Source organism: Eschrichtius robustus, chromosome 13 (assembly GCF_028021215.1).
Source record: "Eschrichtius robustus isolate mEscRob2 chromosome 13, mEscRob2.pri, whole genome shotgun sequence".
Classification (NCBI taxonomy): Eukaryota; Metazoa; Chordata; class Mammalia; order Artiodactyla; family Eschrichtiidae; genus Eschrichtius; species Eschrichtius robustus.
The window spans coordinates 46,614,547-46,630,716 of record NC_090836.1 but is presented as its reverse complement, the minus strand read 5'-3'; the positions used below and the strand labels follow the sequence as shown (position 1 = coordinate 46,630,716).

Here is a 16,170-nt window from a genome sequence, read left to right as displayed (position 1 = left end):
CTGGGAAATGCAGCGTCAATGCGAATTACCTTGGAGCCCACTTCCAACCATACTGCTGCTCCTGAGCCCTAACATTGAAAATCTGGAACTGGAGCCTTGTGTGTATGTGTATGTGATATGTGTGTCTGGGGGCGGGTGGGTGGGGTGGGGGAGATGCAGGTTTAGGGGAAAGTGAAGTAGGGAATACATAAGCTTCACTTTCCCCAGCTGTAAAATGGGGGCAATAATTCCCACTTCACCCACCCGCGGCACTATCCCAATTGCATCACAGAGGTCGAAATGGAGTGGGGTGGGTAGCCCTGCATAGAGTGATTAGGAAAAGGGGTCTGAAACCTATTATCACATGCACACATTCATATTCTCTCTCACACCATTCTTTCAGTAAATATGCAAAAGTGAAGGAGGAGAGAGATGAACTATAAAACCAGGAACTTTTTTTTAATCAATTACAAACTAAATTACAAATAATATTAATAGCAAGAACACTCAAGGACAAAAGGTGGGAGAAGAGAGACAAAATCATAAAAAAGAAAAAAAGCTTTTTTTTTTTTAAACATTCGCGTTACAAACCCCAAGGTGCACATGGCAACAAATCCCCACCGATTCCCACTTAAAAAACTGCTATAACCTGAAATATAAATATAATTGTTCATCCTTCTTTTAAAGAAATATTTTTTTCCCAATGTCCCCACTCAGGCACAGCCCTAAAAAAGTGTCAGCATTCTTAAAATGAGGTCTTAACCTTAACTTTCACTCCTATGGGCTGGCCTTTAGAGGAAGATGGGACCTAGCACCTGAAGAACTAAGAATCTTAAAAGGAAGAGAAAAATTCAAACATCTTTCACTTGCCTCATAAGGCCTCGGTGAAGCACGGTCCCTGTCGCAGAGCCCAGACACCCCTTGCCTGTAGGAGGGACAGGCAAGAAGACTAGGAGCAATCATTTCTACTGCAGTCCCACCAGGACTGCAGAGACTGGGTGTCTGAGACAGGGAGTCTTGAGTCTCCCAGACTGTTAGGTGAGATGAAACACTAAAACTAGGGTATAAACTGGTTGGATCTATTTTTTTAACCTAATTCTTTAAAACAGGCCCCTCCCCATGTTTTCGTTTTGCTTGGTTTTCAAAGTTCCAACTTAGTGCCCCTGCTATCAGTTGGCCTTACACAGGGCTGTGGGAGGTTTGGGGTCTCTGTCACCTGAAACACAGAAAATAATAATTGCAGGGCTTTCAGAGACTGGGATGGCAAACCCTATATGGAGGAAGGAGAAACAGTCTTTTTTTTTTTTTTTTTTTTTTAAAATACCAGCCCTCCTAAGCAATGACTAAGAGGAAGGGGAGAGCATGGTGCAGAGATTAAGTGCATGTAATATTGACGCTTCCTTTCAATTTCACCTATTTCTTCCCTCCACCCCCTCTCCCCAGAGTTGGCTGGCTAAGAGGGGCAGGTGAGTGCTAAGGCAGCCAGACAAGATCAGTGAGCTAAGAGCCCTGGGCCAAGCCAGATCATGCCCTCACTGGAGGAGAGGGTGAGACTGGGAGTAGGGGCTTGAGAAGGCCATCAGAGTCGAAGGTGAGGTACTGGCTTGGTCACATCCTGGAAGAAAGGGTGAGCCAAAGCTGCCTTTGCTGAAATCCGCTTGTTGGGGTCGTAGTGCAGCATTTGCTGGAGGGAGAGATGTATGCTGACGTCAGTAATGTGATAATGGAATAAATGGGCAGCAGGTGTTTTGAGAAATCGGGAAACAATTCCTTTCACCCAAGGAAGAGTTCCCATTTCCCTCCTTCCTGTATCTAAGTGGTGCACAACAGCGAGAGGGAAGCAGGGGCTAGGGTAATGCTGAGACCAGGAGTCCAGGGCCTCATTCTTCCTTCATCCTGGAAAAACCCTGCCCTGGGGGAGTGAATGAGAGGAAATGGGTGCCCACTCCCCACTCTCACCGATAACAAGCTCCGTCCATCTTCATCCAGGGGGGGCACAACTTTGCTAAAATCTTGCCTGGCCCACTTGGGGAAACTTGGCTTATAATCAGGCATAGAAGTAACTCCTGGCCAAACCACCTCATCTGGGGTCCCCAGAGTCCGAAAGATCCGGAAGAGTTGGTCGATCTCAGAATCTCCGGGGAATAGGGCCCGCCGGGTCACCTGAAAGTGGGGAAAGAGGAAAAGCCAAGACCCACATTGACGTCAGTCAAAACTGCCCACTGGATAATGGAGGTTCCCACAGGCAGTGGAAGGTCAGCAGGGCCCCATGACTCCCTCCCCAGGGCCTTTCATGGGGTCAGTCAAACAGAGCCTGAGACAATGAAGTCCCTTCATCTGTCTCCTCGCCCCCTCCTTCCTTCCCCCAACCATGGCTTTGCAGATCCCCAAGGCTGGGTGGGGCTGGGAGGGGGTGAATGTCTGGGGTGCCACTGACATGTAGCAAAGGGATCCCAAGCCACTCACGGGGTGTGGGGTAGACACTGCGGTCATCCCCCCTCCTTGTGATGCAGCCACTTCTAGATAGGAGCACAGCGGGCAGAGACTGTGTCTTCCATTTCTTCTGTGTTCCCCACAGCACCTAGCATGGTGCTGGGTACACACTAGGTGCTTAACAAATATTTTTTGATGAATTGAGAGACGAATATGGGCAATTGTAAAGTAACGCACTGGGGGATAAATGCACATTATATATATGGGCTAATGGTCTCCATGCCCCCAGTTACAACCCAGATAAGGGACCATAAAACATACTGCTGATTTGATTTGAAAACTTAGCTCACTCCACTGTTATATTAAAGGGGATGAGAGCTCCCTTATAAGGCTGGGCCTCAGGGATCCTTCAATCTGAAAAGCCAGAGGTTGAGGGGGGATGTGATCTAAGTCTGCAGTTTAAATAAAAGGTGTGGGTAAGGTGAACAAAGTTGGCCTCACCACATTCCTGGTGCCCTACAATAAGGTCTACAGGCCAAATGAAGGGGACACTAAATGGAACTCATTTTCCCAAATATATGCAGGCTAAAGCTAAAACAGTTGCAGAAATGATTTAGCTCAATTCAGAGATTAGATATGTATACTGCATGCTAAAGCTGTTTGAGGATATCCTAACATTGTGGTTGACATCAGGGATGACAGTCCTATCCTTTCCCCACCACCCCCTTTGTGCTACTCTAGAGGAAGGACCCTGTGATAAGAGAAGGGCCATGGGTCTAGGCCAAGAAACAGTTCTGTTGTTCTTGAATGTGGGGAGGGGTGGGCTGGGTAGAACTCGGGCATGCCTCCGTACCATCTCAGCAAAGATGCAGCCCAGGCTCCAGATGTCCACAGCTGTGGAGTAGTATTTGCAGCCCAGCAGGATTTCAGGTGCTCGGTACCACAGAGTCACCACCTGAGGACAAGCGTAGGAAGGGGAGGGGTGGTGTATGGGGCATGGAGATTCCCACATCTCACTTCCTCAGGACTACTCTGCTAACTCAGCTTCTTAACAAGCAGCTTCTTTCCCTCCATCCTTCCCTTCCCTCTGATTTCCCGTAAGTAAAATAACTGGGTACAACTTCTTAGCCCAGAGTTAGCCTAGTCCATGGTTCTGGGGACCATATTTTCTGAACCCCCAATTTGCAACCTTCTTGGAAAACTTGAGGCAATCGGTCATAATTTTAATGGCGTGCCATCCAGCTCTCCTGGCTTGTTATCTATCAAAATATGAACTCTGTGTATACTCTAAGACCTCTTAGGGTGTCAGAGATACTTTCCATCTAGTGAGAGAGAAACTGCTGGCCAGATAGTTACTAAAAACTTTGTGAATGTCCCTGTTAACACCTCCCAGGAAGTTCAGAGAAGACATGCAGAGAGGGACTCACCTCGTGGGTGTAAGTACGAACAGGGACTCCAAAAGCTCTGGCTAGTCCAAAGTCTGCTAGCTTGATGGCCCCCTCTGCGTTGATAAGCAGATTCTGAGGTTTGAGGTCTCGGTGTAGGACCCGATGAGAATGGCAGAAAGCTAGGCCTTGGAGCAGCTGGAACAGATAGCTCTGACAAGGGGAGAGAAAAGACTGTGTTTTTCCATCACCGTGAGAAGATTAGGGTCTCCTCTGTGCCTCCAAAGTTCTACTAAAGCCTTCCCTAGTTAGATAATAATTACATGTTTACAAGCCATCTCCCCCATTGGACTGTCAGCCCAGTGAGGATAAGGATCAGGTCTTACTCAGTTTTGCATTTCTTTTCCGTATCCTGTGTTCAGCACATTGAAGGTGTGCAATAAATGTGTGTTGGATAAATGTTTGTTGATAGATTGAAAGTAGCTCTGGGAGTAAAGAACCCAGAAAAACAGACAATAGAGACTCACTGGCTATTTCTCCCACCAAGCAGGTGGAAAGGCTTTTTGGAGGGGTCTACCAAGTGCCCTCCAGTCCCAATTATCTGAGTTTCATCTCACCTTCCACCTGAGCTGCTAAGCTGACTCACTAGAGTTTCAACTTCTTTGATTCTCCTGCCCAGCCTTAGGGTTAATAAGCATAATGAGCAGTGAAGGAGCCACAAAAAAGGTATGTGTGATCGTGTGTGTGTGTGTGTGTGTGTGTGTGTAGGGGGGGTGAGGGCTGGGAAGGAAGCTAAGATCACAAATCAACACTCAGTCTGGATTGCCTGCCTTCAGTCCCCCCAAGACATGCCCATGTTGGGAGGAGATGATGAGAAGGACTACCTTTATGAGGGGAAGAGGAATGCCAGTGAGAGCAGAGGCATCCATGAATTTCTTGAGATCCTGGTGCAGAAACTCAAAAACCAGGTAGAGTTTGTTTTCTGTATGAATGACATCCAGCAGCCTAGGGAAGGGAGGTCCAGGGATAGAGGTGAGGGAGAGAAATGCCCAGACAACACAAACAGAAGGCATCCTCCTTTACTGTCAGAGCACCTCCCAGATACATACTTACTTGACAATATTAGGGTGGTTAAGCTCCTTAAGCAGAGAGATCTCTCGTATGGCAGTACTGGGTACACCCTCCGTCTCACTTGGAGAAGTTGGGAAAGCAGAGATGGGAATGTGGTTACAAATATTCCTTTTCCCCCAGCCCAGTGATTCTACCCCACCCCCTCCCTCCCCACAGAGACACCACCCCAGCATCCCCTAGGAAAGTGAGAGAAGAGAAGGGGTGCTTCAGGGGTTAATTCATGGATGGACAGGACTGGCTTTTGGACACATTAAGGTCATTATTTCTTCTTTGCCCAGGGTTAGGTTAGCAAAGCCTCCTGGTGAAGGTGAAGAAGGTAACAGGTAAAAAAAAAAAAAAAGGGGGGGGGGAGTAGCAGCACCCAGCCTCTCTAGAGGGGCCAGTGAGGTTCAACTGCCATTCTTTTGAAAGGGGGAGAGAATTCTAAGATGAGGGTGGGGTTGGGGCAGTGAGGAGGGCTCGTCATTCAAAAAGGTGCTCTTTACAGCTTACTGCAAAACCCAGCTCCACAGGGAGTCCTGGAACCCCCATCTCAGAGGCCTCCTTCCTCTTCCTGAGTCTTTCTGACTGTACCTTTGGGGGCATCATCCGCCTTTAGGGAGGAAATTTCCCATGGATTCTACACTACCCTATAGTCTCCCCCGGGAAACACTCTGCTCGTCCTTCAACCCACCTCTCCACTTCAAAAGAAGTCCCTCCCTGCTACCTTCCGGTCCCTGGATGGCCACCGCCGGTTGGGGTGGGGGTAGGGGGCACTCAAGGAGCTCCCGAGTTAGGAGTCCCGGGTACAGAGGCCACTCACGTGTCCAGGCGGATTTTTTTAAGCGCCACCACTTCTCCCGTCACCTTGTTTTTGGCTTTGTACACAACTCCGTACGTTCCCTCTCCGATCTTTTCCACTTTTTGGAAGTTCTCCATGAAGCGCTAGCGAGTCGGGTCAGCCCGGCCCTGGAGCGGGGGCCTGGGAACCTGTAGAAAGCGGCACCCAGCTCTCGGGGACCGAGGAGGGGAAACAGGGCCCAGTACCTTGGCCCCAGGTCGGGATGGAACGCAGTGTAACTCTCGCTCTTGTCAATTTGTCCAACTTGAAACAATGTTACCGCCTCCCCCCAGTTCCCTACCGCCACCAGAAGCCCCGCCCCTCCTTCCCGCGTTTCCATGGCTCCGCCCCCAGATCTTCCTATTGGTCAACGTCAGAGCGGGAGGGGCCAGCCCTGCGTCCTTCTCTGCAAACGACCCCGCCCCGCGCAAGTTTGGTTCCGAGGGGCATTAAGACAAGTTTCAACGTAGGTGGGGAGGCTGAACACCTTTTTCCAAGTATCTGATTTGGGATCGAGTTTCCTACCTGTGTCCTGAGTCTATAGGGATTTCCTGATCTCTAATTCGCCGTTTTCACCACCCCTAGGAAAATGTGTATTGACCTAAGATTGAATGCCACCTGGTCCAGGGAGCCTCCTCTGAAAGCATGAAGCTGGGAATCTCATTTTAAGGGTCTCCCGGGCCTCGGAGGAGTCGTTGCCTCCGTCTCTCCGCCTACTCCGATACTGTCTCTCTTTGATTTTGGATCCAGGGTCACTGCTTCTACAGTCTTTTTGAGAGGTTCCTGGTTTGACTCACAATAAATTGATCCACTCTCCCATGATGAATCGTGTGTGTCCGGTACGTGTTTTGTTTTGTAGCTGCCCTTCAGTCAGTTCTTTCCACGGGGGGATGGAGTGCTTTAAGATGAGCGTGACCCTGTGAAACCAGAAACTGTCACTGAGTAGCGGGAGGTCCAGGGACCAGGATCCCTCCTCAGTTCTGCCTTTCTCAGGTCCTCCTGCTCCTCCCAGGCCTCCCCTGCAGGGAGAGAGGGAAGGGCTATGCAAATGAGCATCCGTTTCTTATATAGGGGCTTGTCCTACGCCCCAGCGCCTTTGGTTGCTGGAAAGAAGAACAGGATGGATCTGGTGCTGAGAAAATGCCTTCTCCATGTGGCTGTGATGGGTGCTCTTCTGGCTGTGGGGGCCACAGAAGGTGAGTGTGGGGTGTGTGGACATGAGCAAGTGTGAATCTGGGGTTGCACACCTGCTCTGGTTTTCCCCTCCCTAATGGGAGATAACCAGCAATGCTTCGGGCATCTCCCACCCATTTGATTTAGTGAGGACATGGGCAACTGAGCTCCCTCCCCACATGAAGATTTGGGACTCAGCCTGAAAATAACTCCATTTGCTTGGAAGGGCAAGAGAATAGTGGGTCTTTCTGGCCCTAATTCTGAGACCCCCTGGGCAGTGAGCTGGAGCAGGGGCTCCAAGGGAGTAAAATGAGTGGGAGACTCTTTTAGGCAATGTCTCAGGCACTTGGGATAGGGTACTTAAAGTGAGGAGCAAAAGAATGTGGTGTTGGTTAGAGGGTAAAGAGACACCACATCCCCTCTTTGGGATGGGCATAGGCGAACACAGCCCAGGCTTTTGTTCTGGGGCTGGGAGAGACAGGCAGAGGGGTCTCAGCTGAGCATCACATGAAAGAGCTCTGGGGGATTGGGGCCTCGTGACAGGAGCAAGGGGTGGGGGTGGGGGGTGGTGAGAGGGTCTGGAATGTCCCGTGCTGCTCTGAGGAGGGAGGGTTGGGAGTGGAGAAAGAATGGGGCATCTTATAATTCTCTTGCTCTCATGGTGGGATGCTCAGTGGGATGATTCCAGATCCTCCCCCAGCAGAATCAACCAGGTTTCTGGTACATATTAGAAATGGAGTGAGGATAGTCTCTGCTGTGCTGAAATATCTGCATCATATTCCAGTGCCCCCCTTTCTCTAGATCCCTGGTCTCACAGACTTCTAGGAAGTTCTCCTTGATCTGACTTCCCTCATTCATGGTGCAGTTTCAAGTCTTTTTCTTTTACTACGTTCCTTATTGTACTCTGGAAACATTCTGTTCATACGTGTCCACCTGAGGCTCTTAAAATATTGTGCTTACTTTTTTTTTTTTTTTAAAGACATCATTGCTACCCTTCAGTCAATTTATTTTCATTAAGTACTTATTAGAGGGCTTTTTAAAATTTATTTGTTTATTTATTTATGGCTGTGTTGGGTCTTCGTTTCTGTGCGAGGGCTTTCTCTAGTTGCGGCAAGTGGGGGCCACTCTTCATCGCGGTGCGCGGGCCTCTCACTATCGCGACCTCTCTTGTTGCGGAGCACAGGCTCCAGAAGCGCACGCTCAGCAATTGTGGCTCATGGGCCTAGTCGCTCCGCGGCATGTGGGATCTTCCCAGACCAGGGCTCGAACCCGTGTCCCCTGCATTGGCAGGCAGATTCTCAGCCACTGCGCCACCAGGGAAGCCCTGTGCTTACTTTTTGGATCCTGATTTTTAAAATCATAAGAAGACATTTTTAGATATTCATGAAATTTTGTATGGACTGGTTTCAATAATTTTGTCTAGTGTGAATTAGCATTGTATTTATTCAAGAAAATATTTCTTTTTTACAGATACATACTGAATTTGTACGGTTTTAAATAACATTATGTCTGGGATTTGCTTGTGAATGCTTTAGCCAGGGACTTCCCTGGTGGTCCAGCGGTAAAGAATCCACCTTCCAATGCAGGAGTCACGGGTTAGATCCCTGGTCGGGGAATTAAGATCCCACATGGCGCGGGGCAACTAAACCTGCGCGCCACAACTACTGAGCTCGCGCGCCTCAAGGAGAGAGTCTGCGTGCCGCAAACTACAGAGCCCATGCGCTCTGGAGCCCCCGCATCCTGGAGCCCACGCACCACAACTAGAGAGAGAAAACCCACACGCCACAACTAGAGAGAAGCCCGCACGCTGCAACAAAAGATCCCACATGCTGCAACTAAGACCCGACACAGCCAAAAGAATAAAGGAAGGAAAAATAAATAAATAAATAAATAAAAATAAAGGAAGGAAGGAAGGAAAGAAAGAAAGAAAGAAAAGCACAGCATTAGAAATGAATACTCTAAAAAAGAAAATTAAATGCTTTAACCAAAAAACAAACCAACAACAAAGGATCGATAAAGCAAATGTGGCAAAATGTTGATAGTTGTTGGATCTGGGTGAGGCATGTGGAGAGCCATCATATCCCTTTCTTTCAGACCTCTCTTTTTTTTTTTAAATTTAATTTATTTATTTTATTTTAATTTATTTTTGGCTGTGTTGGGTCTTCACTGCTGCGTGCAGGCTTTCTCTAGTTGTGGCGAGCAGGGGCTACTCTTTGTTGTGGTGCGCGGGCTTCTTGTTGCGGTGGCTTCTCTTGCTGTGGAGCACAGGCTCTAGAGCGCGTGGGCTTCAGCAATTGTGGCACGCAAGCTCAGTAGTTGTGGCTCGCGGGCTCCAGAGCCCAGTCTTGGCAGCTGTGGCACACAGGCCTGGTTGCTCCGCGGCATGTGGGATCCTCCTGGACGACAGTTCGAACCCGTGTCCCCAGCACAGGCAGGCAGACTCTTTTTTTTTTTTTTTAAAGCAAGTTTCTTTTTAATTTTTATTTATTTATTTATTTATTTATTTATTTATTTATGGCTGTGTTGGGTCTTCGTTTCCGTGCGAGGGCTTTCTCTAGTTGTGGCAAGCGGGGGCCACTCTTCATCGCAGTGCGCGGGCCTCTCACTATCGCGGCCTCTCTTGTTGCGGAGCACATGCTCCAGACGCACAGGCTCAGTAATTGTGGCTCACGGGCCCAGCCGCTCCGCGGCATGTGGGATCTTCCCAGACCAGGGCTCGAACCCGCGTCCCCTGCATTGGCAGGCAGACTCTTAACCACTGTGCCACCAGGGAAGCCCCAGACCTCTCTCTTGGTCAGTTATAATAATTTTGTTTGTCCCCACTCCCAATTTCTACCTGCCTCTGGTCCATCCTCCTCACTGCTTGCTGAAGTGATCCTTCTAAAACACAAATCTGATCATATTCAAAAAGTTTTGAAGGGTAAATTTTATGGCATGTGAATTATATCTGAATACAACAAACAAAATCTTCTGAGGTGGACTTGCCTACAGGATAAAGGCCAAACTCCTTCGCCTGGCACTCAAAGCCCCCACCCCATCTTCTTGGCCTCATCTCTCACGGTGTACATCAACCATATTGCTAGTGGTCCCCTATCATGCCATGTGCTTCCACGCCTCCATGCATCTGCTCATGCTGGGCCTTCTGCCTAGAATGCTTTATGCCACAGGCTAACTCCTCATTGGGTCCTTCCCAGTCTGCCAGAGTGGAATTAATCTGTTTATTCTGTCATTTTGTTGTACATCATGCATGTTTATTATGGCTCATGTTAAGCAGTGCCTTGAATTATAGTAATTTATGTATATGTCTATTTCATATACTTTAACCTAAATCTCTTTAGGACCATTTCTTTTTCATTTCTTAAGTTCTTTGCACCTAGCACAGTGCCTGGTACATGGTGGGTATTGGGTAAATTAAAATGCACTTTGAATGTGAGAATGAGTGACGTGACATGGGACACTGTGGTCCCCTGAGAAGGGAGTAATGACCTGAGGGTCCTCATTATACCTTCCTTTTAGGACCCAGAGACCGGGACTGGCTTGGTGTCTCAAGGCAGCTCAGAACTAAAGCATGGAACAGGCAGCTATATCCAGAGTGGACAGAAAGCCAGGGGCCTGACTGCTGGAGAGGTGGGAACTTGGCAATTTCTGGGGAGGGTATGGTGGGAATGGGGTGGGGAGAGGAGAGGAGCAAGAACTGGGTTGAATGTAGCTTGAGAAGACAGGAAGGGAAAAGGCATATGGGGAGGGGAAGCCAAGGAGTCCCAGCTAACGCAGCTGCCCTTTCCAGGTGGCCAGGTATCTCTGAAGGTCAGCAATGATGGGCCTACACTGCTTGGGGCAAATGCCTCCTTCTCTATTGCCCTGCACTTCCCTGAAAGCCAAAAGGTGCTGTCGGATGGGCAGGTCATCTGGGCCAACAACACCATCATTAACGGTGGGTACCACTCCACTCCAGGCCTCATTCTCAGGGCTCAGCTCATGCCCCTTCTCCTCCTTCTTCTTTTTTTAAACAAATTATATATGTAATTAGATTAGAAAGCACAGATACAGCACAAAGAAAAAAAAAATTGTAGTCCCCAAAATGGGGGACAGAAGACCCAGTGGATATAGAAGTTGGACAGACTTGGATTTAAACCTGTTACCAGTATGTGACCCTGGGCAAGTCACTCAATTGTTTTGTGCTTCCATCCCCTTAATCTGTAGAATAGGGATGATACTACTTTAAAAGGTTGTTGTAAGGATTAAAATGTGATAATATATAAAGAATTTAGCATAATGCCTGCCCTAGCCTACAGTAAAGTCTCAGTAAATGTTAGCTGGTGCTGTTATTTTTACTTTTATCCCACTAGCCAGAGCAAATCTTTCTAAACATTTTGATACATTTCCAATCTCTTTCTCTCCAATCTCTATGTATATACTTACATAGGTATCTTTTTTTTTTTTTTTGGCCGCTCAACATGGGGGATCTTAGTTCCCTGCCCAGGGATTGAACCCATGCCTCCTGCATTGGAAGAGTGGAGTCTTTTAACCACTGGACCACCAGGGAAGTCCCTACATAGGAATCTTTAATTACAGTTTCCATTCTCCCCACTACCACCCACAGTGGGTTATATCAAGGAGAATATATTTTGTAGCTAGGGAGTATTCCCAGAGCCCTGCTCTGGGAGCCATGTTAAAGGTTTTGGTGTATAATAAGGAATGCCAGCGTTTGAGGGTGACTTTGTATCTTCCTTTCAGGGAGCCAGGTGTGGGGAGGACAGCCAGTGTATCCCCAAGAACCTGATGATACCTGCATCTTCCCCGATGGGAGGGCCTGCCCATCTGGCCCTTCACCTCAGAGAAGAAGCTTTGTTTATGTCTGGAAGACCTGGGGTGAGAGACTCCCTTCTCTGGCCTGTCACCCACACTTGGATTCATCTCTTCCTACCTGATCCCTTTTCTTTTGGTCCCACCCCTAAACTCTGTGAGTTTCCCTAATCTTCACCTCCCCCATGACTCCTTCTTCCACAACACCTAGCCAATTCCATTATACTTCTTTCTGGGAACCCTTCTCCAATTACAGTCCCATCCCATGGAACCCCTCAGTAGGACTCCTTTCCTGCCCCCATATACAAGCTTCCAAACACCCTCTGAAATAACCATCCTCTCAATACGTCTCCTGACCTTCCTTCTCTGGTGCCCTGTCTCTAACCCTTCCCCAGTCCCCTTTGACCACTAACCCCCTTCTCTACTCTTCTTTCCAAAACCTCAGGCCAATACTGGCAAGTTCTGGGGGGCCCAGTGTCTGGACTGAGCATTGGGACAGGCAAGGCAGTGCTGGGCACACACATCATGGAAGTGACTGTCTACCACCGCCGGGGGTCCCAGAGCTACATATCCCTCGCTCACTCCCGCTCAGCCTTCACCATTACTGGTAAGGACTTAGGAAGGGACAAGGCCAGTCTCAGGGCAGGAGGAGGTGGGGAAGCTTGGCTGGGCAGGAAAGGGGAAAGAGGAAATGGTGTGCAGGGGCACCTTATAGGGGCAGAGCCAGGAAGACATGGGCAGAGGAATGTGGGGCTTGGAGCCAGTGAAGGGCCAGGCAGCTTGGGGTTAGAGGATGTGGCTGTGAAAGAAGAAGCTATGGCCCAGACTTGGTTCTCACCTTTTCTGGCTCCAATCTCAGACCAGGTGCCCTTCTCTGTGAGCGTGTCTCGGCTGCAGGCCTTGGATGGAGCGAACAAGCACTTCCTGAGAAAGCAACCTCTGACCTTTGCCCTCCAGCTCCACGACCCCAGTGGCTATTTGGCTGGGGCTGACCTCTCCTACACCTGGGACTTTGGAGACAGTACTGGGACCCTGATCTCTCGGGCACTTGTGGTCACTCACACTTACCTAGAGTCTGGCCCAGTCACTGCACAGGTGGTGCTACAGGCTGCCATTCCTCTCACATCCTGTGGCTCCTCCCCAGTTCCAGGCACCACAGCTGGGCATATGCCAACTGCCGAGGCCCCTGGCACCACAGCTGGCCAAGTGCCTACTGCAGAAGTCGTAGGCACTACACCTGCTCAGGTGCCAACTGCAGAGCCCTCTGGAACCACAGCTGTGCAAGTGCCAACTGCAGAGGGCACAGGTACCACAGCTGGCCAAGTGCCTACTGCAGAAGTCGTGGGTACTACATCTGCTCAGGTGCCAACTGCAGAGCCCTCTGGAACCACAGCTGTGCAAGTGCCAACTGCAGAGGGCAGAGGTACCACAGCTGGCCAAGTGCCTACTGCAGAAGTCGTGGGCACTACACCTGCTCAGGTGCCAACTGCAGAGCCCTCTGGAACCACAGCTGTGCAAGTGCCAACTGCCGAGGCCCCTGGCACCACAGCTGGCCAAGTGCCTACTGCAGAAGTCGTGGGCACTACACCTGCTCAGGTGCCAACTGCAGAGCCCTCTGGAACCACAGCTGTGCAAGTGCCAACTGCAGAGGGCACAGGTACCACACCTGAGCAGGTACTAACCTCAGAAGTCATAAGTACCACACCTGCAGAGATGCCAACTGCAGAGGCCATAGGTACGACACCTGAAGTGTCAACTGCAGAACCCTCTGGAACCACAGTTGCACAGGTAACAACTACAGAGCTGGTGGAGACCATAGCTGGAGAGGTACCCACCCCTGAGCCTGACAGTCCAGATGCCAGCCCATTCTTGTCTACAGAAGGTACTACAGGTAAGAGGGCCAGTATGAATGAGGTTCATTGAGGTGGGGGCATTTGTCACAGCTCTAAAGACCTGAAAGACTTACTCTGGATCCAGATGTTACCCAATCCTTAGCTTACCAGTGGAGTCCCTTCAGAGTCTTCACTGGTTTTAAAGCCCCCCAAGTCCCTCTTAATGGCATGGAAGAGATCCAGAGTTCAGGAAACCAGGGTCTTCTCCTAGGCCATGGGGAGAGAGCTTGTTGCTCCTCTGTCTCTGAAAAGAGCTGTTCCCTAAAGTGAAGGTCAGGGAGCAGTCTGTGATCATTTACATAATACTTATATCTCATTTTCTGATTAAGTGTAAATGCATAGAAATCTTTCCCAGTTTCTGACACCATTTCCCACCTCTGGATTCCCATCCCAAAGTAGGTTTACCTGGAATTGTGGTAGAAACACTGAAAAGGGAGGAATAAGATAGTGACACTATAATGAGTTAACATACATCAAGTGTCTAACCCAGGACCTGGCACAGTGTGGGGTGTGATAAACATTTGGGATTTTTAAAACTCCAACTCTACCCCTAACTGTGACTCTGGGGCAGTCATTTCTCCTTCTGGGCCTCAGTTTCCTTATCTATAAAATGAGATTTCCCAGCTCTTGCCTGATTCCAAGCCTGGATCCAGTAGCTCTGGCTCTACCTGGAAAAATGCCTGCTTGGCCTCTGTTTCCAGGTGAGTCATTTGTCTCATGACTTTGCCCCTTCCATCCTCTCCTGCCAGGCTCCCAGAGCCCCCTGCTGGATGACACAGCCACCTTAATCCTGGTGAAGCGACAAGTCCCCCTGGATTGTGTTCTGTATCGATATGGCTCCTTTTCCCTCACCCTGGACATCGTCCGTGAGTCTTGCCTACTTTGGGAGCTGGTGGAGGGAAGGCGTGTGCTGCTTAGGGCTGCCTAGTGGAAGCACACCCTGGAAGGAGTTACTCACCTGAACAAGAATACCCAAATCCCAGGGTTTTCATTTGAAGGCATGAGGATGGGATTGGGGAGGTAGCCCGAGGACCTTCCTGTCCGTGGGCCTTTGGGGAGGACTGGTAGAGGAGTCCCAGACTTAAAATCTTGCAACTTTGCAGAGGGTATTGAGAGTGCTGAGATCCTGCAGGCTGTGCCATCCAGTGAAGGAGATGCATTTGAGCTGACTGTGTCTTGCCAAGGCGGGTGAGTGTCCCACTGGTTGCCCCGAGAACTCTTGGGTTGACTGCTGCCCTGCTCTCTGGTGTCTAGTGTTCCTTCCCAGACTCCCTGACGTAAGCTGACATCTCTCCCAGGCTACCCAAGGAGGCCTGCATGGACATCTCATCGCCAGGGTGCCAGCCCCCTGTCCAGCGGCTGTGTCAGCCTGTGCCACCCAGCCCAGCCTGCCAGCTGGTTCTGCACCAGGTACTGAAGGGCGGCTCGGGGACCTACTGCCTCAATGTGTCTTTGGCTGATGCCAACAGCCTGGCAATGGTCAGCACCCAGCTTGTCATGCCTGGTAGGTACTTGGACAAGAGGTAGGATGAAGAAGGGGGGTGGTAGAGGATATCTGACAGGAAGCAGTTGCTGACTCTAGCTATGTCTGGGATTCTGCCTATAGGTCAAGAAACAGGCTTCGGGCAGGCTCCCCTGTTCTTGGGCATCTTGCTGGTATTGATGGCTTTGCTGCTCGCATCTCTGATATATAGGTGAGAGCCCCACCATGCCGCTCACACACCCTTATCCCTTAGCACCACCGCTCATTCTTCCTCAAGGCAAGAAGGAACCACCACCCCCTTCGAGAAAGCATAGTGTCCAGGAAAGAGCCCAGATTTGGAAGTTAAACAGGTCTGGGCTGCAGACCTGGTGGGATATTGGGGAAGTAGCTTAACCTTTCTGAGCCACTGAAAGGTAGGAAAACTGATACCTGCCCTGTGAGGCTGTTGTCAGGATTCTAGACAATGCGGGTAAAGCACCTGGTTCTGAAGCAAGAGTGCAATAAATGATGATCTTGATGATTTTTCTAATGAATAATATCAAGAGTGGAGGAGGCTGGGTGAAGTGAGTTCTCCACCTGCATGAAGGGCAAATCCCTAGGCCTGGGGTGCCGAGGGCCTCAAAGCAGGGAAGCTGGTAGGGTGAGAGGGGAATGGACAGAGGTTACCACAGAAATAAGAGAGGATGAACCCTGTTGGTGAGAAGAAGGGGAAGGAGCCAGGATCAAGGCCAAGGAAACCTGGGATATGATTTATCCTCTTCGTTGGAGAAGCACAAACAGGCTGCCATTGACTACCACTAACCAGTATCCCCGCTTTTCTCCCAATATCAGGAGAAGACGTACGAAGCAGGGCTCAGCTCTCCCCCTTCCCCAGCTGCCACCTGGCAGAACCCAGTGGCTACGTCTGCCCTGGGTCTTCCGCTCTTGCCCCATTGGTGAGAGCAGCCCCCTCCTCAGTGGGCAGCAGGTCTGAGTACTCTCACGTGCAGCGTGGAGAGCAATGCCTATCTTTTCTCCAGTCTTCCCTTGGAGACTACCATTGCCTGAAATAAAGACTCAGAACCTGGT

At 49.8% G+C, this 16,170-nt stretch overlaps 2 protein-coding genes across 3 annotated transcripts; one reads left to right on the top strand and one right to left on the bottom strand.

The window, feature by feature from the left end:
- Positions 1-430: 430 nt before the first annotated feature.
- CDK2 (cyclin dependent kinase 2) lies at positions 431-5,918 on the bottom strand. Of its 2 annotated transcripts, XM_068561301.1 has the most exons (8): positions 5,731-5,918; positions 4,911-4,988; positions 4,682-4,802; positions 3,840-4,010; positions 3,266-3,367; positions 2,446-2,589; positions 1,939-2,142; positions 431-1,663 (listed from the first exon to the last, which is right to left on the bottom strand). In XM_068561301.1, the coding sequence occupies exons 1-8, from the start codon at positions 5,844-5,846 to the stop codon at positions 1,559-1,561; spliced, it is 1,041 nt and encodes a 346-aa protein (XP_068417402.1). In that variant the 5' UTR covers positions 5,847-5,918; the 3' UTR covers positions 431-1,558. The 2 variants fall into 2 exon arrangements, with proteins under 2 accessions (XP_068417402.1, XP_068417403.1); XM_068561302.1 differs by lacking the exon at positions 2,446-2,589.
- Positions 5,919-6,558: 640 nt separating this feature from the next.
- PMEL (premelanosome protein) lies at positions 6,559-16,150 on the top strand. Its single transcript, XM_068560671.1, has 12 exons — positions 6,559-6,587; positions 6,820-6,944; positions 10,438-10,548; positions 10,709-10,855; positions 11,659-11,793; positions 12,173-12,334; positions 12,587-13,618; positions 14,369-14,485; positions 14,723-14,807; positions 14,918-15,123; positions 15,226-15,313; positions 15,934-16,150. Exons 2-12 carry the CDS (start codon positions 6,869-6,871, stop codon positions 16,073-16,075), a joined length of 2,301 nt encoding a protein of 766 aa, XP_068416772.1. The 5' UTR covers positions 6,559-6,587; positions 6,820-6,868; the 3' UTR covers positions 16,076-16,150.
- Positions 16,151-16,170: the final 20 nt, after the last annotated feature.

Excerpts from the sequence above, each read along its gene's own strand:
- CDK2 (XM_068561301.1), bottom strand. The coding sequence starts at position 5,846 with ATGGAGAACTTCCAAAAAGTGGAAAAGATCGGAGAGGGAACGTACGGA. Across the intron at positions 4,989-5,730 it reads AAAAAAATCCGCCTGGACAC|TGAGACGGAGGGTGTACCCA; the intron begins GTGAGTGGCCTC and ends AACTTCTCCAAG. Across the intron at positions 4,803-4,910 it reads AACCACCCTAATATTGTCAA|GCTGCTGGATGTCATTCATA; the intron begins GTAAGTATGTAT and ends TCCCTTCCCTAG.
- PMEL (XM_068560671.1), top strand. The coding sequence starts at position 6,869 with ATGGATCTGGTGCTGAGAAAATGCCTTCTCCATGTGGCTGTGATGGGT. Across the intron at positions 11,794-12,172 it reads TTATGTCTGGAAGACCTGGG|GCCAATACTGGCAAGTTCTG; the intron begins GTGAGAGACTCC and ends CCAAAACCTCAG. Across the intron at positions 14,808-14,917 it reads ACTGTGTCTTGCCAAGGCGG|GCTACCCAAGGAGGCCTGCA; the intron begins GTGAGTGTCCCA and ends CATCTCTCCCAG.